The following is a 21,515-nucleotide window of genomic DNA, read 5'->3' on the forward strand; positions in this document are numbered from 1 at the left end:
TTGTGTGCATTGAATGTTAAATTTGCTGGCCATAGAGGCCCACCACCGGTTAGAAGGAAGCTGTCCTGCAATGGACCAATTGAAGGTTGCCCACCTCCCTCAGGCTCATCCTCCAGTGACACAGAATTGGCAATTGACTTCTGTTATTTGATGAAAAAGACCATCTTTTGGACAACTTCAGAATGGTAAGCTTCCCAGAATCACTTGGTTGAGTTGGGCAGCTATAGAAATTGATTGATTGATTGATTGATTGATTGATTGATTGATTGATTGAATGAATGAATGAATATGACTTTGAGACAGCTTTAGCCTAATTCAATAGCAAGTTCCTGGGATGGAGGCTCTTATGTGAATGTTTGTTTGTTTGTTTGTTCAACTTGTATGCCGCCTTTCTCCGAAGACTCCCTAACCAACAAGCTGGCCACCACATAGCTGGGGCAAGGGAACTGTATGGATGAGCTCATAGCCAAGCTGCTGCTATTCTCCAAGCAGCAGACTGAGGGGAAAGAATCAACACTACCCACTGTCCCCAAAATAGCCCAGGATGTTTTAACAATTGCAGCTGGATGAATTGCACAATGGGACACCCAGCTTCCAGCTTAATTCATCAACAGCCTCAACAGAAATAGGCAAGAGAGGCATCAGCTTGCAAACGGAAGGTCAGTGTCAACCTGTTAAAGTTTGTTCTTATGCATGAAGCGCATTCCAACATATCGATTGACTTCCCAGATCTTCCGGAGAAGGAAGGTGAACCTCTAAAAGTCATGAGGAAGAAAGAGAAGATCACGGTTTCGCTGAACAAAACATGCATTCCACAACCATATTCCTATTTTCACCAGTTTATTTGACACATTTGTATAGGGGAGGGAAGCATGAAGGAAAACGATTCCCACCCATCCCACCAAGAATCTTAAGAAAGTCTCTAATTCCAAGCAACTCAGCAAAGCAAACGTCCAGTCCAGCAGGCAAGCTACAGACAGGTGGTGCAAAAGGTGGAATATAACTACTGGCCTTGCTATCTGTTTCCCTGTCAATCACTGTCTTTATGTTGGAAATCTTGTGGCTACTCTATTGTTTGGGGTGTGGGAGCATCCATGGCTCCATTTCAAAAAGCAGGTCTCATTCCACTTACAGTGGATGCCAGATGGACCTTCTTAACATGTGCTAGCAAAACATTTGCTAAAATATCATCAGAGGGATTTCTTCATCATCCTTTGGTCATTAATACCTCCCTACACCTACACATTTTATTTTTTATTCTTTTTTTTTCTCTTTACCACAGATAATCCATTTAGCTAGAAACAGAACAGAAACACTATTCTACAATGTATAAAAAAAATCTTTTGTAGTTCTTCACTCTCAAAAATGTTGAGAAAATGCCCCAGTTCACTTACTCCTATATTCCAGGATTGTGATTACTTTAAACGATAAAACTAAAATTTCAAAGCACATTTGCTTTTTTATATATAATTTGCTCTATATCTCACCTCTATTGATCTTTTTCCTCTTTCCCTTTCAAGGTCAAAAAAATATTTTCCCACATACAGTATGTATGTAAGCGGATAGCCAATATGTCTGTACTTTTTAAAATGTTACCATTTGCTCCTTTGGAATATTGATGTAGAAGAGGGAAAAGATGCACACAAACCTCCTAGCTGGGTTTATCAGGATCCCTGCTGTCTACAGAACATTTTATTTATACATTTAACAACCTTAATGGACCTCTTAATGTTGCAGGTTAACCCTTTTATTGTTGCCAAATGTCAAAATGCCTACCTTACACTAGGAGGTCTTTACTGAAAACCTGATAGTATTTTGAGATTCTGGCATAAATAAAAAACAGTGTGCAGGTGTGCAAAACTACCAGCACATGCATTTTCAAAACAGCCAGGGGGGTATTGAGGGAGTAAAGGCTTGGTGGGATGGCCTGTAGAAGTTTGAGAAAATCCTGTCATAATCTGCTTGCTAATGTAGATGGGATTTTTGCAATGAAACACTAAAGGAAAACACATCACATGGATTCATATTCCAGTCCCACAAAGTACAAAACCTGAAAAGCAATGATATAATGGAAACGAAGATTCATGGATGGAAGCAGCCTAGATGCTGAAGCCATCCTACAGATGGTGGTTCACTTCTATTACAGGAAGAGGGATACTACAGTAATAGTTTTAATTTTAATTAGCTTGGAGCATCAAACTCCTCCAGAAGTCCATTTCTTCAGCTCTCTGTTTCCATCAAATTCTGACAAGGTCTTGTCTTACCCAGCCTAGCAATTACAATATAAACTAAAAACCCAACCAAACCCAGATGTGAAGATTCAACAGCAGGTGGAACAAGCTTTGTTTTGTATTACCTACAAGTCAAACGTCAGATTGGGCAGTTGTTTCCTAGGCCAAGGAGATGCATCAGCTCACTGCCTTGACCCATAGTTTGGGTGTCACACAGGCTCTTCTTAAACAAGCAGCTCATTTTTAAAACATTGCATGTATTCAGCAGTGATATTATCCATCAAAAATCTCACTCACATATTTTAAATGGTTACAACATTGCTCTAAGATCAGAAGGAAGTTATATCCTTTGGGGAGTCTGGCAACACCCAGGCATACCCTTTTAAGGCTCCCCAAATACCCATTGAATTTCATTTTGATCCTGATTCAACTTGAGCTAAGATAGCTCAGATTCAAGATATCTCAGGACAAGCCCTCAACTTTGCTGTGGCAGTTCCCAACTCCCTACTAGAGAAGTCCCTCCTCTTCCAACAACAGAGTTGTCATGTTTCACTGTATTCCTTCTGCTACATCAGCTTTTCCCTCTGTGGAAAGCTATCCTATGACTCATGAGGACAGGAGGAGAAATAGCTGCTCAAATCAATTTTGAAATTATCCCAACAGCTGGCAAAGAATGGCTGAGAGTTTTACTTCCCCGCCACTGCGTTCTCCGCTGATTCTCCAGTAGGTTGCTGGCCTCGATGGCTGACATGGATGGAAGTGAGGTGAGTAACACAGCAAAATTGCAAAGGATCCACCTGCTTCAATGGGATGACCTCTGGCCCTAGGCAGGTTGCATTTGAGCCGGCTCAAAGCAGGCTGGACAGTGATGCTCTTGGCTTGATTGAACTCCTGAGCCCCTTGGGGCAGAGATATCCCCAGATGGGGGGGGAGCACAAAATGAAAGGATACCCCACACTTGGGGGAGGGTGCTGACGCAGCGTTGTGGCTGTGAAGCCGCATGCAGGAGGGTAGCTCATGCAAGGCAGTGGCCCAGGCTCTTGAAGCACCTGTGGGACAAGAAATGGGTTAATTCTAATGTGCCTGCTGTGGGAACAATCTCTAGAAATTGCGCCCCCCTCTTGTTGCCCTGCTCCTAGAGAGGCCCCTTCCTCCGTTGCATCCTATCAGGTCCTTCCTCTGAGCTCCCATTTTTCTTGTGCAATTATGGGTGGGTAACAGATGCATTTTGATGTGCCACCCTATCATACAGGTAGTCCTCACTTAGAGACCATAATTGGGACTGGCAATTCCCAGTGAAACTTCACATGTCCATGACAGGCTTATGACCTTCATTTCACCTTCTGTTGATAAGTGAAACTTCATGTGACATCCAGCTGGTTACAAGGCATTAGAAATGGTGATCGCGTGATCATGGAATGTTACAATGATCATAAATGCAAAGGGTTTTTTTTTTTTACACCATCATAACTTTGAATGGTCATTAAATGAGGCAGTTGGTAAGTGAGGCTTATCTGTAATAAAATAGCTGAGCCTGCAAGCAGCTCATGGAGCCACAGGTGCCTGGGCAAGTGATGGCCTTTTGAATGAATTGAGAGGATCAAGGGAGATATACTGGTGTAAACTTTCATAGCTGGCATTAATGAAGCAGTGGTGAGCTTTTGAACTGAATGGCCATGGTCCAGTTTTGTTTTGGTTTTTATCCCCTGGCAAAATATCAAAACAAAATAAAAGAATGGACCACAGCCATTCAACCCAAAAACTCAGCACTTGTAAGGGGATACTCTTTTTTCTTAGAGGAGAATACAAATTGTCCACTAAGTATGCTCAGAGCCATTTGGAGCAGAGTGGCATTAAAATAAACAATTGTACTATGCTTGTTCGTAGTAAAAGTTAATAGTTATCATGTCTATAGATTTTCTTGAACTGTGTTATAGGAGCCATAGTGGCACAATTGTTAGAATGTAGTATTGCAGGCTGACTCTGCTCATTGCCAAGAGTTCGATCCTGACCAGCTCAAGGCTGACTCAGCCTTCCATCCTTCCGAGGTCAGTAAATGAGGACCCAGATTATTAGGGGCAATGTGCTGACTCTGTAAACCACTTAGAGGGCTGTAAAGCAGAGGTGAGTTTCAGCAGGTTCTGACCAGTTCTGGAGAACCGGTAGCAGAAATTTTGAGTAGTTCAGAGAACTGGTAGTAAAAATTCTGACTGGTCCCGCCCCCATCTATTCTCTGCCTCCCAAGTCCCAGCTCATTGGGAGGAAATGGGGATTTTGCAGTAACCTTCCCCTGGAGTGGAGTGGGAATGGAGATTTTACAGTATCCTTCCCCTGCCACGCCCACCAAGCCATGCCACGCCCACAGAACCGGTAGTAAAAAAATTTGAAACCCACCACTGCTGTAAAGCACTGTGGACTGGTATATAAATCTAAGTGCTATTACATATAGCAATAGCATTTGCTTATTAGCAGTCTTATATATTGCTTCACAGTGCTTTATAGCCCGGTGTACAGAGTCAGCATATTGCCCCCAACAATCTGGGTCCTCATTTTACCCACCTTGGAAGGATGGAAGGCTGAGTCAACCTTGAGCCTGGTGAGATTCGAACTGCCAAATTGCTGGCAGCCAACATATCTGGCACAGAGGGGGAGGGAAGGGAGGATGAGACTTTCCAGTTCATCCCCAACACCAGTTGAAGTGAGGGAAACAACCACTCATTAAGTGTAATATACAGATATTACGCTTTATATTTATTTGAAATTGTGCACTTATGTGACAATTGCACCTATTTTTGTATACTGCTACGCATTTTCATATGCCTTAATGAGATTCTCTAAGCACTCTCTTTATGGCCCACTTTTGATATCAAGGAGAAATCTAGTGGCCTCCTGATGTTTTTGTCTCTGGTTCTTGACAGCCCCAGGCAACAGAAATAATGGCGGGGCTTGTTCAAAACATCTGGAGAACATGAGATGATCGGCCTTGGAACTATAGGACTTCTTCTACAACAATGCAGGCTGTTTGCCACCAGCAGCAATGCTGCCTCATTTTCCTCTTCCAGGGTAGACATAGAGGAAGGCAGACAAACACTGCACCATTCAGGTTGATAGTGGCAACTTGGCAAAGCAGACCCCAGCATGCCACAGTGATGGATCTACAGAGGTCATATGGTCACACCACACCCTGAACAACTACTTGGCCAATCATTATAAACAGCCTATGGAATCTGTATATATAAGGATTGTTTAGGTAATCCAGAACCCTGGATGAAGTTAGCCAGAAGTAAACTTGTTTTGTAAAGACAGCCATATTAATTGTGATAGCCCAAAAGCTGCACATAAGCATTTTTCTGCTGCTAAGTAAACACCTTGGTGTACAGTCCTGAAAACAGCAATTGGCCTTCTCAATCTAAGCCAGGTAATAATTCAGTGAAAACCAGGATTCAAAGAAATCTAAGCTGATGTTAAACTTATATTTTTCTTTAATGAACCCACCTCTGGGGGAGGGGTCACCATTTTCCACGCTGTCCTCCAGATGTTGCCTCTCCAATTTCTTCACCCTCTGCACCTGGTCCCATCTTGGTAATATGGCGTAAAAAGGATGTGGCATTGATTGCTCGCTGAAAAAACAAAAATGGGAATCAGACCCCACCCCCAGGAGGATGGAAAATTGTCTTAACTGGTTTTATTTTTTTCATAGCAGGTCGAAAAAATCTACCAGGTGAAAGTTACCAATGGAACTATTAACGTATCCATCAGTGTGTTATTGCTGATAAGCCCAGCTATGTAGGCGGCTGTAAAGCTGACAATAATAGTTGAGAATTATACAAAATGATATCATATCACCTTTGATTAAAGAACACAAATCAGCAGATAATCAAACAAGCCAAAGCTGGAAGGACTCGTATATAGAATTGCAGCAAACTTGTCACCATGAATTATTAGTTTACCTGTTCGTGTGTTGAAGAAATTCAGGGTGATTTCTTCTCTAAAACATTGAACTTAACTTTTTGTAATCATCACCCTGAGTACCGAAGCAGAACCAATGAAAAAGGAAGGCTGATGTCATTTATTTTTATTTAATTCTAATTTTAGTCCATCTAATAATCAGAACACATTGTGTGGATTACAAAATTACCTTAACAAAGTAAAACCCTAGAGATGAAAATGGTAATCAATAAACAGAAAAGAAAAAATATATACAAATTTTAGGTTTAATTATAGCCCATCTTTTCCTGTTTTCATGGAGAGTAGAACAATTTTGGTCAAAAGGGAAGTTTTATTTACTTTCTCAGTTTGCCATCTAAAATGTAGACTCATCCATACTTAAAACAGAGTCAAGTTGAATGCTGTCAAATCTGTATTCTTTATCAAACATGACAAGAAATGGGAACACAGAGGAGCAAGGGGGAGGCTTTGCCCTCACGTTTTGCAAAAAAGATAACTTTTGAAAAAGTTGAGAGAGGAAGCTTGATGCGTATAGGAGCCACAGAATGAAAACAAATCACAAAAAGATGGAGTTTGAATATTGTAGAGTCATCAAGATTAAGGCATTGTTCACAGGAATCTTGACAAGGAACACACCTGTCAAGAAGCAGAAATCTGCTAGCACTAACCAATTTAATTAAAAGGTACCAGCTTTCGTGAGCTGCAGCTCTATCCTGTCAAGAAGGTGAGAACTAAGCTGCTAAATTTTGCAGCAGGCTCCTCTTCTGTTTTTCTACTGTTAACGAGGTGTCTCTAAAAAGATATCATTCAACTTATCCAGGCTGGGGGATAAAAGTAGGAAGATTCATCACAGCTACCGAAATCCAGTATCCCTTTCTTTGAAATTAAAAAGGGAGTGCAGAAGGAATGCAGAACCATTCCTATCTTGAGTTGACCTTCAACCTTTGACCTTACCTTCCATTGACTGCGAGCAAAGTTCTTCTGAATCTGCTCACACACAGATCCATGAATATCCTTCTCCAGAGCTGTATCCCCAGAGATCCTGAATAGTATAAAAGACAGGGAAGTAATCCTCTCAGTGTTTCCTGAATTGTGTGTGATCTATTTCCTTAAATGCAAGAATTCTTGTTTTTACCCCAGTCACCCTATCTGGTCTTTGAAGGGGAAAGGTGGCTTAATGACTTTGCTGCTCACTGTCAATAGGAACCGCTCAGGGTTTTTTGTACGTATCCAACCAAAGGCAAAACACTTTAAGACCATGATGGTTGTGGAAGTAGGGGATGCATATAATTTATCTTATTTGTTTTTTGTGCAGAGTGGCATAAGGGAATCTTTGTCGCTCCAGCATCTACAGTAGCTTAGGACAGGACAAGATTCTTTACTCTCTATCCTGTGCCTTGAAAGAGATCAGTAAAAGAGATTCAAAAAAAAATATTCCAAGATCCATAATCCTTTTAAGGCAGGGGTGTCAAACTCAAGTCGTCACATCGTCGTCATGTGACGTATTGAGACTTTTCCCCCCTTTGCTAAACGGGGTGGGTGTGGCCAGCACGTGACGCATCCAACCCATGTGCCGTGAGTTTGACACCCCTGTTTTAAGGGATTGAGAGGATGGGAATGGAAATGGGAGTGGTGTGGAAGAATGGTTAAAAGAGAAAAAGATTATCCCCTCAGATAGTGAGACTTACCAGGGATGTTGCAGGGCTTGTTCACAAGTGAATCGTTTCTCAGGGTCCCGTTCTAGAAGATGCCGGATGAAATCTTTGGCTACAGGGGAACAGAAACACAAACCTCTCAGGATTTAGTTTAAAGTTGCCAGAAAAACCTTCCCCCCCCCGCCCCCCCCCAGTGGTGGAATCCAAACCGGTTTGCTACCGGTCCACTGGACGTGCATGCGTGCTGCGTGGCAAACGCGTGCTACATGCACATGCGTAGTGTGCATCAAACGCACGCTGTGCACACATGCACAGTACGCACCAAAAGGAGGCTTGGGAAAGTAAGTAGAAGCAAGGGAGGTATCAGCTGTGGCGCACAATTTAGCTTTGCTAGATTTCCTGCTTTCTAGCAAAGCTAAACCCCGCTGCACAGCTGATCATCGGAAATACCAGTTTGGAGGAACAGATAGCTATTTTTAATTACCGGTTCGCCTGAACTGGTAGTTTTTATCACTACTGGTTCTCCCGAACCGGAGCGAACTGGTAGCATTTCACCCCCGCCCCCTGGCAACCAAATAGATATAACAGCCCTATTATGACTATGTTTAGTATCTTATCCACAGACCCATCACTTTGTCACAAGGCAAGATGGGGGAATGTCAAGAGAGAGCAATCTGTGCCAGTTTATTGCCAGTTTATTGCCACTAGGAACCAGTCACAATTGCTGAAAATCTGAAAGAAAATATTACTAAAAAAGTCTCATTAAGTTGGTAGATCATGAGTGTCTGGAGGGTTGGGGTGGTGTCAATAAAGGTCAAGATGGCAGCTTCAAGCACATATGCAAAGCTCTGCTCTTATTTAATATGACATGCAGGTTAGAAAAGGGGTGGAGCTTTGATCAGTCATAGCCGCCATCTTCTTTTTTTTAACCCCTTCTTTCCTGGTAGGCCCTTTCCTTTGTGCATCACAAAGCTTAATGATTCTCTTCATTCCTTTGAGCATATGAAGCATGTGACAAATAAGAGTATTGCCAAACAAGGGTCAAGAAAGGTGTACAGAGGGGACCCTTCTTATCCAATTTTTAACGTGAATTTTCCAGCCCATTTCAATCTATAATAAACACACGGTTGCTAAAATGTTGCAATTTCAAAAGATACAAAAAAAGGCTTATATTAAAGGCAAAATGTGTACATTAAAGGACAGTTTGCACAAAAGACACTATTTTAGAGGGAGGTGTGCACAAAAATGTACTCTGTTAGAAGAAAAACAGTTTGCAAAATGCTTACTTGGCAAAAAGTAAAGAACTTGCACACCCATTTTTTGTTGTTGTTTTCAAATGTGTCTGCTGACGGGGGAAAGGGGGCCAACCAGAATATGCGGATAGCAAAGTGAATGGGATGTTTAAGGCATGGATCCCTGCTTTTAAGGAACAAGGTTGAAGTCCTTTCCCCAATCAATATATTTCAGTCAAAATACATTTCTTTAGAGGGATTCTGAACAGGGTTTCTACTGCTTCCAATGTTAGAACTGGCAAGAAGCCCTTCCCGTGCCACTTTCTTTACCGAAATGTGCCACTCACCTGAGTCAGAGATATCATCCCAGTATGGGGAGTCAAACTCATATTCAGCTTTCAGGATCTGGTTGAAAAGCTCAGAGTCGTTCTCGTCATAGAAAGGAGGATAACCACAAAGTCTGCAGATTGGAACACAGGTACCAGATCTCACATATGCATGCAAAAACATGTTACAACTTGTTCCTTGTGCTTATAAATGCAAAAGGATGGATAGTTAATGAAGTAGAAAGGTACCCACAAGATATAGGAGATGACACCAAGTGCCCAGGAATCCACAGCTTTTCCATAGGGCTTCTGCTCCAAGATTTCAGGGGCTACAGAGACACAATGGCCAAGAAGGCAAGGAAGGTATGAGGCTTTATTAAGAGCTGTACCCACAATTCAACTTTCTGCAGCTTAACATGGTTTTAAACTGTGAAAAGATGAAACAGTTACCCAATAAATTGACTACAATTCCCATCAGCCCCAGCCAGAACGATGAGCTCGGGGTTTGGTGACATCTACTGTGAACTGTTATCAACAAAACCTATTAACGTTGATCTTGCAAACTCCACCCTTCCATTGAGTATATGTACTTACAGCCAATCCTCCACCCCTACAGCTGTGCACAAAAAAAGACAAAAAAAGCAACTCTGAGTACTGTTCTTTTTTTGTACTGTTAATTTGTTAATTGAAAATAATATTGAAAAGAACATGTGAGTTGTAGTACCATAGACTGCAAAAAGAATCAGTCAATCAGTCCTGGATCAAATAAAGACTCACTGTCTCTTGAGGTGATATTCAGCAAGCAGACATTTGCATAATTTGGACATAGATATGAGCAGCAGATAAACTAGAAAAAAATATTATGCTTGGAAAGACAACAGATGAGGTAAATGAACAAATTCAGAGAGATTATTGAAATGTTCTTGGAACAGCTATGTGATGACCCGGGGCACGGCACAGAGATAACAGAGGCAGCTGGCAGTTCAAACCTCCCCTTTATTACTCCAAATTTCCCCAAACGCTCCCACATTTCTGGCAAGTCCCAGAGCAAAGTGATGACAAACCCCCACACACACATCTCAAGCAGCCTCTGGCTTCATATAGTCCAGCCCAGCGCTGTGTACACCAAGGCTGCACAGCAATAAATCCAGCAGGGCAAATCAAGGCGTTCAGGAAGCAAAGGATCCAGGTAATTAGTCCAGAAAGCCAGAAAGAATGCAAGGACTCTTGGAAAGTTCAAACGTCGGCACTCAACACTTCAGGAACTCAGCATTTGTTCCCGACAAATGCCCCTCACCACAGCGTCTCCTTAAGTCTCATTCCCCAGGTGTGCCTTGTGAAGATGGGTGGGGCACTCCTCTCCCAAGTAGCCTGCTCAGTCTGTGCTGTTCTCGCCTTCTCTCCACTCTCCGTGCTCTCGGATCAGGAGGGGGTGGTCCTTGCTCATCTCCTAAACTGTGTCTCTCACGTTCATCCTGCCCCTGTTCCTCCCTATCTACAAGCTGTCCTAATCCTAAAAGGTCCTGGCCTTCCCCATTTTCCTCTGAAGCCAATGAAGCTGCCCCCTCAATCTCTGTTGGCTCATCTTCCCCCGCAGATTCAGGCTCCGACAGGGGCATGACAAGCTATTTGTTGTTACAGGAGCCAGATCAAGGTGCTCAACATTTGTCCACACAGTCAAAAGTTGAATCCAATGTATGGGCATCTAAGTGACTAACTAATCCTGTAATCCTGTCCTTGTAACCCTATAATCAAAGTGCAGAGTTATTTTCCAGACTGTAACTGTAAGATTCCCATGTAGATTCAGTGCATTGTTCTAGCAACTCCCTGTTTTGGTTAAATGTAGTACAACCCTTGCTTTTGTTGTCAGTATTTAAGACAATTGCCAGTTGCAAAGTCTTGTGCTAATTGTCATCTCTTCTTGACATATCTATTCTCAGCCCATCATCCATGTGGCATCCAAGCAGTGGGAGGAAAGAGGAAACAATAAGGGTTTAGGAAAATACATAATATCCCCAATCTCTTTTGATTCTAACTCAAGGCCCCAGAAGCTTGAGCAGCATCTTCCTACAGATAAGGATGGTGCCCTCTTTCCTGCAGTTTTGGAAAGCTTGGGAAAATCTGGCCTTGGTCCCAGACCTGGGATTGATGTATTATTGTTCATCTAGGACCCCTGTTTTGTTTGCATTTTTTTATTATCTGTAAGATTATTGTAATCTGTCCATTTGGTTTAAGGATTTTATCTGTTGTTATAGGGTGTTTTTTTCTGATTTTGTGTACCACCCAGCATCTGTTGGAGTTGGACAACTTATAAATACCAATAAATTAAATAAATAAATAATAGGTTTGCGTATTCCTTAACTGCGTGAAAGTCATTTTTAGCTCTCCCACTTGTAAATGAGCAGATGGACTATTAGCAGATGGATTAGGAATCGGAATATGCTATGAAAATATTGCAAATTCTCAGTTTGTAGGTGAAAAAGGGAAACAATTGGCAGCCTCTTTAGAATTGGAAAAAAATGCCCCCAATGGTTCAAAACCCATTAGAGGATAAGGTTTTAGGTTGCAGTTTCAGGTCCTTATATTATTCCCTGCTCAAGAATACTGGAGCAAATCAAATTTTGCAAAAAAAATAAAAATCACATGCTCTATAAAACATTTGCATAATGTAGTCCAGGTGTTAAACTGGTGGCCCGTGGGCTGGATGCTACACAAGCAGGCCACACCCACCCCAGCTCCGCAAATGGGAAAAACGTCACGAAACGTCACGTGACGGCAATATGACGCAGCAACTTTGACACCCATGATGTAGTCTTTCCTTGTCGTGGACTGTTATAATTGAACACTGAATTCAATGATCAATTTTCTATAGGAAAGGCTTTGCACATCTACACAAGAGTGGATATTAACATAGAACATGTTGGGCCACTCACCCTTCCCATTGTCACACTCACCAACATAGCCAGGGGTTCCACAAGCAGTAGACATGATGCCATCAGCCTCAATTTTAGACAACCCGAAGTCTGTAATCATAATCTTGGCATCTTCAAATGGTGTGGCATATAGGAGATTTTCAGGCTGTTTGGACAAACAAAACAAAACAGAGTAAAATTACATACATCGTATTTCGTATGTCTTCCTTCCTGTAAGGATCTTAAAAGTTTCTAGTTTCTACACAACCAAAGATAGTAAGAGTAGAGCTTTCCTCCCACTTGCACTTTTTCTCTGCCTCTGCCCTAAAGGCATTGCCTGCATCTCCACATCACCCCATGACTGGCAGAGGCTTAAATTGTCCTTAGCTATACTGGCATTAATGCAGGGGTTTTTTCCCCCTTATTCCAACATCTTCAGTGCCTTCAGGGGTGCAAAAGAGACCCTGGTATAGATATGTCTGGCAGCAAAAATTCAGAGGAACATTAGATAGGAGCAAAGAGATTTTTTAAAAACCCTCTGTGTGTGTGTGTGTGTGAGAGAGAGAGAGAGAGAGAGAGGGAGGGAGGGAGGGAGGGAGGGAGGGAGGGAGAGGGGGTGATGTGTGCATGCACATGTACCATCTAATGCTATTTTCCCTTCATGGATCAGTAAACAGGTTTGTGCATTCCAATAATACTGTGAGCTACATTGTTGTGTAATTTCCAGGTATATCATAAACCAGGGTTCATAACCAAACCCAAACGGGCCTGGTGGCTCAGCAGACTGATAGCATTGTGATTAACACCAGCTGTCTGCAATTACTGCAAGTTCGAATCTCACCAGGCTCAAGGTTGACTCAGCCTTCCATCCTTTCTAAGGTAGGTAAATTGAGGACCCAGTTTGTGGGGGCAATAAGCTGACTTTGTATAAATATACAAAAGTATGAAGGCTATTGCTTAACGCATTGTAAGCCGCCCTGAGTCTCCGGAGAAGGGCGGCATATAAATAAAATTAAGAAGGTAAGCACAAATAGCACTGGAGTTTATGATTTGACAAAAGCCAAAAGGATGTTCAGCTGCTGATGTATCCAAAGCAAAATAAAAATCTGATGCTACAAAGACATGTGTAACCCTGGCACATGAAATGTCAGATCTATGAACCAGGGCAAATTTGATGCTTTCAGAGCAGAAATATTAAGACTGACATTGACATTCTGGAAATCAACAAAATGAAATGGACTGAAACGCATCACTTCACATTAGTGAGACACCGTATTTTTTGCCGTGGGCAAGAACAGAAGAAATGGAGTAGCCATCACTGTTAACAAAAGGTTGTAAAAGCCAATGCTTAAATACAACTTAAAAATGATGGAATGATCACAAATGACTCCAAGGCAACCTGATCAATGTTACAAGTGATCCGAAACGATACTCCAACCATAAATGCAGAGTGTTGCAATATTTTCAGGATCAGACTCAATAATAATAGTAAGAATTAAAGGTTTAAATATACTTCCTTTTATTTACAATAGGCATTCTATATTCACTGAATATTCACAGATAGAAGCGAGGAAAAGGGTGAAGGTGGCTCCTTATATATACAATGGGTGGAGCTATAAGTAGGAGTGGTGAATCATGAATATATTAGGAATTGAAGAATAAGTTAACCCCTAATATCCCATTCATATACTATTTACACATTAGAGAATAAGGCATTTACATCTGACAAATCCCCCTCTAAATGCCGGTTCGTTATACAACACCAATTACATTCAGATTCGGGACAATACAAGATATGCAGTTTAGAAGTTAAATATTTGTGCTGTTTAGAAGGTAAAGGCTTTGTCAATATGTCAGCTAATTGTTCTGAAGTATCACAGTGCACTGCCTTAATAAATCCATCCTGAGATAATTGTCTCACATGTTTAAACTTTATATCTATATGCCTGGACCTTTGTCCAATGGCATCGGATCTAGATATTTCAATGGCTGCTTTATTGTCTTCATACATAACAAAAGGCAAAGCAGGTTTTTTCCAAACATCTGAAATTAGATCGTTAAACCATACAAGGTTATTTGCAGCTTTGGATAAACAAACATATTCCGCTTCTGTCGTTGAAGTGGCTACTAGTTCTTGTTTACCAGTGTACCAGTAAACTGGACAGTCATTTAAGAGAAAAATATAACCAGATGTACTTTTTCTGCATGACGTGTCTCCAGCCCAATCCGCATCTGCGTAACATACAAGCTTTGGTTCTTTATTATCACTAGGCTCTAATACTAAGCAAAAATCTAGTGTACTTTTCAGATATCTTAGAATTCTTTTAACAGCTTCCCAATGGTACATTGTGGGTTTGCTGACGTGTCTGGATAGTAAATTGAGTGGTAAGGCGATATCTGGCCTAGTCCAATTAGATATATAAAGAAGTGAACCTATGATTGATCTATAAAATGTGTTATCCTTGAATTCAGGAGAAGATTCATCAGTATTTCTAAGAAAATCAGTTTGCATAGGGGTATCACAGGGTTTGGCATTGATTAAATTGCATTTATTTAAAAATTCTATAATCTTATCTCTCTGAGTAAGTTTGAATCCCCTTCTAGTCTTATTAATTTGGACACCAAGATATTTGTTCACTTTACCCAGGGATTTCAACGAGAAATGTTCATTTAACTTATTTACAAAAGTTTCTCTTCTCTCTTTGTGTTTTCCTATATATAAAATGTCATCTACATAAATCAATACAAATTCAATGTAATCATCACCCTTTTTGACAAAGAAACAGTTATCAGCAGTGGTAGCATTGAAATCCATGGTCTTAAGTACTTTTACTAAACAATCATACCATCTTTTACCAGATTGTTTTAATCCATATAAACTCTTATTCAACAACCAAATTTCATTTTTGTTGGTGTATTGACTGTGAGGTGCTCTTACATATATTTCCTTATCTAGTTTCGCGTGTAGATACGCAGTCTGTATGTCATATTGAAATACTTCAAGGTTGAGTGCTGATGCTACCACTAAAGCTGTTTTGACACTTTCTGTTCTTACTGTGGGGGAATACGTGTCAGTATAGTCCTCCGGATATTTCTGTGCATAACCTTGTGCAACTAATCTAGCTTTGTATAGAGTATTGCCTCCTTCTAAATTTTTAATTTTATATATCCACCTGGTACCAATAATTGTTTTATCTTTAGGTGCTATTGCAGGTGTAAATACATTTAATCCTTGTAAACTTTCCATCTCTTTCTTCATAGCTAGTTCCCATTTTTCTTTTTCTTCACGAGGAAGTTTTAACACTTCTTCATATGTATTAGGTGTTATTGGTTCACCATCCATATGCATTATGTAATCTCTGTATTTATTTGGCATTTGATTCCTATTGTTCCTAATGACTCTTTCAGGTTTGCTATTGTTATCATGCAAATATCTTGCTTCCTTTTTTGTTAGTGTGTCTGTCTTTATTTTGTGTTGACTATTTGTCCAAGTTTTGGTTTTGCTTTTCTGTTTGTTGATATTTTGTTTTTCTATGGTCCCTTCCTCATGAGATTTTGTTTCTTTGCATTTATTTGGAAATATTTCATTAAGATGTAATTTAGACCAGTTAGCCTGTTCATGGAACACAGCTGTTCTGGAAACTATAAATTTGTTATTATTATCAATGAATCTGTATCCTTTGGTGCCAGTTTCGTATCCCATGAATCTGAGTCTTCTGGATACATTTTCTCCCTTTCTTCTCAACTGTTTAGGTATGTGTACGTCTGCAGTGACTCCAAAAATGTGCATGTGTGCTAATTTTGGTTTCCTATTATACATTACTTCATATGGTGTCTTATTTATAATACTAGACCAGGTTCTATTTTGTGTGTAATTTGAATAATGTAAGGCTTCTGACCAAAATTGTTTGCTTAAGCCAGCATCCTCCAATGTGCACCTAATCATTGTTTGTAATGTGGAATTCTTTCTCTGTGCAATCCCGTTTTGAAACGCAGAAAACGGGCTGGACGTGTAATGTAGCATTCCTCTATCTTTTAACCATTGGGAGAATTCTTTAGACATGAATTCACATCCCCTATCTGTCATAATTTGTTTTATTCTGATATTGTGTTGTGTTTCTATGCGTTTGTAAAATTCCTTAAATTTTTGAAAGGTTTCATCTTTATGTTTTAATGTGTAAACAAACCCATAACGACTATAATCGTCTACTATTGTCAGGAAGTAACGTTTTCTATAAGTGATTGATGGAGTTAATGGACCTACTAGGTCCATGTGTACTAAGTCAAAAATTTTGTTAGTTGATCTAGTAGATTTTCTTGGCCTGGGACTAGTTTTTAGTTTTGTAGATTTACATACTGAGCATTCCAAATAGTTTTCACAATTTTTTATTTTGACACCTTCTGCGTGTTCAGTCATTTTTTGTACTACAGGAAAACTGGCATGTCCTAACTTCCTATGTAAGATGTGAGCACACTCATCATGAATTGGCTTACCTATTTTTGGTTTTTTTTTATCGTGTGCATCTGTATGATCATGAGATATTTTACATTCATCATTGTCACTGTTGCTAATGTTTTCATCATCTGCCTCAATACAATTTTCTATATTTGAATCAATGTTATGCAACCATTCTTCCTTTATTATCAGATAAGGTAGGCCTCCTTTAATCATTACAGTGCCTACATTTGTCTTATTCTTCTCCAAAGTCGCTTTTCCCTTTGAGAAAACTATATTAATGTCAGAATCTCTACTTAGTTTTATGGCACTTAGTATGTTATGAGGTATTTCAGGTATTAACAATACCCCCTCTATTTTTCCTAGACCAGGCAAAGTTACGTTTCCTCTGCCTAATACTTGAACCCTCTCTTGGTTAGCTACCTTTATTACAAATTTATCTTCTGTAAATGAAGACAATATATTTTTGTTATTAGTGGTGTGATTAGTTGCTCCAGAATCAATAAGCCAATTATTGTTCTCATTTTGCTGTATTTTAGTGTTGTCTTGTTTATTTAGTCCATTCAGTGAACCAGATTTTCTATCCTTTGAATTTTCTCTGCCCCCTCTATTTTCTCTGTAATTTGGTGGGCTTCTATATCTATTTCTATCTATGGAGGACTGTCTATAATTGTATTTGTTCCTATATTCTGACCTATGTCTTTCCTTTGGAATTTTGGGGCAATCTCTTCTATTGTGTTCCCTGGATCCACAATTGTGACATTTGTATGTTTCATTATATTTTTCTTGGAAAGCTACTTTCCTAAAAGGTTTGTGTTCTGCGTGATTGCTAGAACGATTTTTTCTCGAATTGTCTTCTGCTATCAATTTGTTGGATAGACTTTCTATGGATAAATATCCTAGATTGATAGTGTCTAAATGTGACATAAAACTATCCCATGATGAATCAAGTGAGTTGATAATAACACTTTTCATTGTTTGGTCTGAAATCACCTCCCCCCTCAAGTGCAGCTCAGCTCTTATTTTGTTTAAAGATATTAAATGCTCACTTATGGAAACCCCTGGTTTTACCCTAGATGAAAAGAAATCCTTAGACATTCTTGTGGTGGTAGCTACACTGTCGCTGTGAAACAAATTAAACATGCATTGAATAATTTCTGAAACAGTCAGATTTGGTTTGATGCTATGATACATTGCAGGAGACACACTAGATATTATTAAGAAAAAAGCTCTATGGTGTAGACAATCTATTTTTAAAGTCCAAGGTCTTTTTGGGGGACTAGTGATAAAAAATAGTAAGTTCTCCTTCATAAAGACAACCTGGAGCTGTTGATACCATTCTTGCAAATTAATTCCATCAACCCTTAGTTTTGGGAAGTCACTAGGTAAGTTTCCCACATTATTTTGTCCATTACTTACAACCTGAGGTAGTCCGTGGTCTCGCAAGTGTAGAAAATTGCAAAACGGCATGGGGATGCTCGCAACGAGTCTGCGCGGTTCTCTCACCAGTTCATGTCTTCCTGGACCGTCTGTGTAGTTTCGCGCATGCGCGTTGTCCATTTCTTCTCCGACGTCGTCGTGAAAGGTTCTCTCCATCGCGGCTCGTTCGCTCTGCTCCTCTTCAGACGAGTCGGTCTCTGGTTCGGCCTTGGGAGTTCTGGCGACGGCGGCTGTTCTTCTTTTCCTTTTGTGGGCGTTGTCACTTGCTTCGGTCTGTGGTGTAGGGCGGAATCGACATGGCTCTCTAGGTTCGGGCGTCGTCGCTCTCGAAGTCAGGATGGGAGCGTGCAGGTCTTGAGGTATCGGCTTGCTTGCTCTCTTCTTCGGCGGCTTTTTAGTAATTTTTAGTTTTGGCCCAAATGCAGCAAAAAGCGTTTTCATCGCTGACTTTACTTGGGATTTCGTTGAGTCATCTTCACTTTCTGATTCTGACTCTTCAGTGGAGTTTGAATCCTCTTTCTCATTTTCGTTATCTGATAACGTTTTTCGCGCTAGAAATTTTGAACTGAGCATTTTGATTGGCTCTGCTTCGCTCACCTTGGAGGCCTGTTGAAACCAAGATGGCTGCCATTCAAAATTTCGCGCGGGATCACATTTTTTCTTCTTCTTAATGACTTTCTCTGTAGTCATATCACTTACAATTTTTGGTTCTTTAGACTTCTCATTAGTGATGTTTTTCTCTCTCGCTGCTCCGCTGTTCTTCAGCATTTCTTGGAGGTTCGCGATGAGGCTTTCATCATTTTTCTGGCTTTTTAATAGTTTTAATATCCCTGACCTGAGTTCGTTATTCTCTATTTCGATTTCCTCCTGGTCATCATTTTCATCTATTATTTCTTCGTCTTCAGTGGTGTATTCTTCGGATTCTCTTGAAATTGCGTTTGTGGATTCGTTGATTATTTCTTGTTCTGTTTCCATTTCTTTGCTGTAGGCCCTGGTGTTGGGCCTATCCTTCTTAGACATTTTTAAGTTTTTTTATTGAGTCAATTAACCATCCTCTGCTACCAGCTTGTTGCAATATTTTCAGGATCAGACTCAATAATAATAGTAAGAATTAAAGGTTTAAATATACTTCCTTTTATTTACAATAGGCATTCTATATTCACTGAATATTCACAGATAGAAGCGAGGAAAAGGGTGAAGGTGGCTCCTTATATATACAATGGGTGGAGCTATAAGTAGGAGTGGTGAATCATGAATATATTAGGAATTGAAGAATAAGTTAACCCCTAATATCCCATTCATATACTATTTACACATTAGAGAATAAGGCATTTACATCTGACACAGAGAAAGTTTTATGGCAACATGCTAAACCAAAAGAAGAGATCATACTAAAAAGGATGTTTGTCTTTTTTGTTATTTGGTTGGTTCCTTTGAGTCAGTCTTGATTCCTGGTAACTGCTTGGACAAATTCCTGGAGAGTGGCTGGCCCAAGGTCACCCTGTGGTTTGGCTTCATGCCTAAGGTGGGACTAGAACTGTCTCCTGATTTATAGCTTGAGGTCTTAGCCACCAAACTGGCTCTCAAAAAGCTATGTAATACCATCTGGAATAATAGGAAAACTTTTCTCTGTGTACAAAACAAAGTAGGAGAGAGACTAATAAGAATTCTGGCAAGAAAATTCAATGTTTATAGCAAATACCTCCTTCCACAATCTAAAAGGTAACTCTACATACAGACATTACTGGATGGACAACACCAAAAATCAATAATGTATTGTAGACTATATACTCAGTAAACAAAAACAGACTTTGGTCAGCACAAACAAGACCTGGTGCTAATTATGGCACAGATTACTAGTCCCTGCCTACAAAATGACAACTTAAACAAAATAATCAGACCAACAGTATTCAACTTCATGAGTATGCAGCAAGGGTAAAGAATAGATCTTGCAGACTCAATTTGATAAATAGACTGCTTAAAGGTTTCTAGACAAAAAAACCTGTGAATTTCTTAAAGATGTAACAAACAAAAGTATCCTGAAACGCAAAAAGCAGAACAAAGCTAAATGGCTGTTTGATAATATTATCCTGGGGGAGGAGCTGCTCTACTAAAACAAGAACTGGAACAATAGCGGTCTGAGTTTGATTGTCTTTATTAAGATACCTTCACTGTCACTGCTGAACCCTAGCCAAAGCAAACTGGGAACCCCAAGCTTAGGTCAGTGAGGATGGTATATAGAAACAGGGAGAAATGTGCCAATCCATAGAATGTAAATCATTACACAGTATAGCTCAGAAGTGGTGTGGTGGCTTAGCGGTTAAGATGCTGGGCTTATTGACCAGAAGGTTGGCAATTCAAGACCCATGATGGAATGAGCTCCTGTACTTGTTTCAGCTCCTGCCAACCTAGCACTTTGAAAGCATGCAACTGCAAGTAGATAAATAGGTGCCATTTTGGTGGAGATGAAAAAGCGCTTCATGCACCTCAACGTATAGTCATACTGGTCACTTTACCACAGAAGCAACTTCGGACAATACCGGTTCCCTTGGCTAAGAAATGAAGATGAGCACTGCCCCCTAGAGTTGGACACAACTGGACAGAGGAAACCTTTACCTTTATCTTTAGTATAGCCGGCAATCTTAATCTTACTAATGAGGTAAGTATTTGGACCCAGACCTTGAAATGCCATTTGATTCCTCTTTTTCCCTAATTTGCCCCACTGAGCAAAGAAGCTGGGCCTTCTGCTTATCCCCTTTATTGTGATAAGGGACTCTACTTCATGCATCTCCTAGCTTGGTGAATTTAGTTTATATCTTCTTATCCACTTATCTCAGGTCAACAATTGTTGGTTTCTGTGTGAGGAAAGCTTTCTGCATTCCTCATTCGTTATTTGTACAACTTGGATAAATATACCACATTGTCTTAAACCAGAAGAACTGGTCTCGGGTTTTTTTGTGAACCAAGAATAAAATTCCAACTTCTAAACTCCACAATACATCAGAAATAACAGAAGGAAAGCAGAAGGCAAATGGCAATCTAATGCTAAATTCCAGAAAAAGCAGCAAAGGCAAGGAATTATGTATCAGTAGGCAACACCAAGAAACTGAAGAGAACATCTGAATGGGAATGAAAAGAGCCTTATTTTTAAAAATTACATAAAACAAATAGCAATTACACTTAGAGTTATATGCCACTCCATAGTGGTTTACAGCACTCTGGTCCGTTTACAATGTCAGCATAATGCTCCCAACAATCTGGGTCCTCATTTGACCGACCTTGGAAGGATGGAAGGTGAGTCAACCTAGAGCTGGT

The 21,515-nt window shown here is 40.2% G+C and overlaps 1 protein-coding gene across 4 annotated transcripts in view; it reads right to left on the bottom strand.

Annotated features, from left to right (window-relative positions):
- Positions 1 to 823: 823 nt before the first annotated feature.
- The window catches only part of PNCK (pregnancy up-regulated nonubiquitous CaM kinase), a 37,710-nt gene continuing 17,018 nt past the window's right edge, over positions 824 to 21,515 (bottom strand). For all 4 annotated transcript variants that reach the window (XM_034434183.3, XM_034434181.2, XM_034434182.3 and 1 more), the window contains exons 6-12: positions 12,347 to 12,470; positions 9,646 to 9,721; positions 9,414 to 9,526; positions 7,868 to 7,946; positions 7,134 to 7,221; positions 5,727 to 5,851; positions 824 to 3,280 (exon numbers count right to left, since the gene is read on the bottom strand). In XM_034434183.3, the coding sequence (XP_034290074.1) occupies positions 5,741 to 5,851; positions 7,134 to 7,221; positions 7,868 to 7,946; positions 9,414 to 9,526; positions 9,646 to 9,721; positions 12,347 to 12,470 (591 nt within the window). In that variant the 3' untranslated portion in view covers positions 824 to 3,280; positions 5,727 to 5,740. The remainder of the gene's footprint in view (positions 3,281 to 5,726; positions 5,852 to 7,133; positions 7,222 to 7,867; positions 7,947 to 9,413; positions 9,527 to 9,645; positions 9,722 to 12,346; positions 12,471 to 21,515) is intronic.

This window comes from Pantherophis guttatus, chromosome 2, assembly GCF_059756535.1.
Source record: "Pantherophis guttatus breed Tessera chromosome 2, ASM5975653v1, whole genome shotgun sequence".
Lineage (NCBI taxonomy): Eukaryota > Metazoa > Chordata > Lepidosauria > Squamata > Colubridae > Pantherophis > Pantherophis guttatus.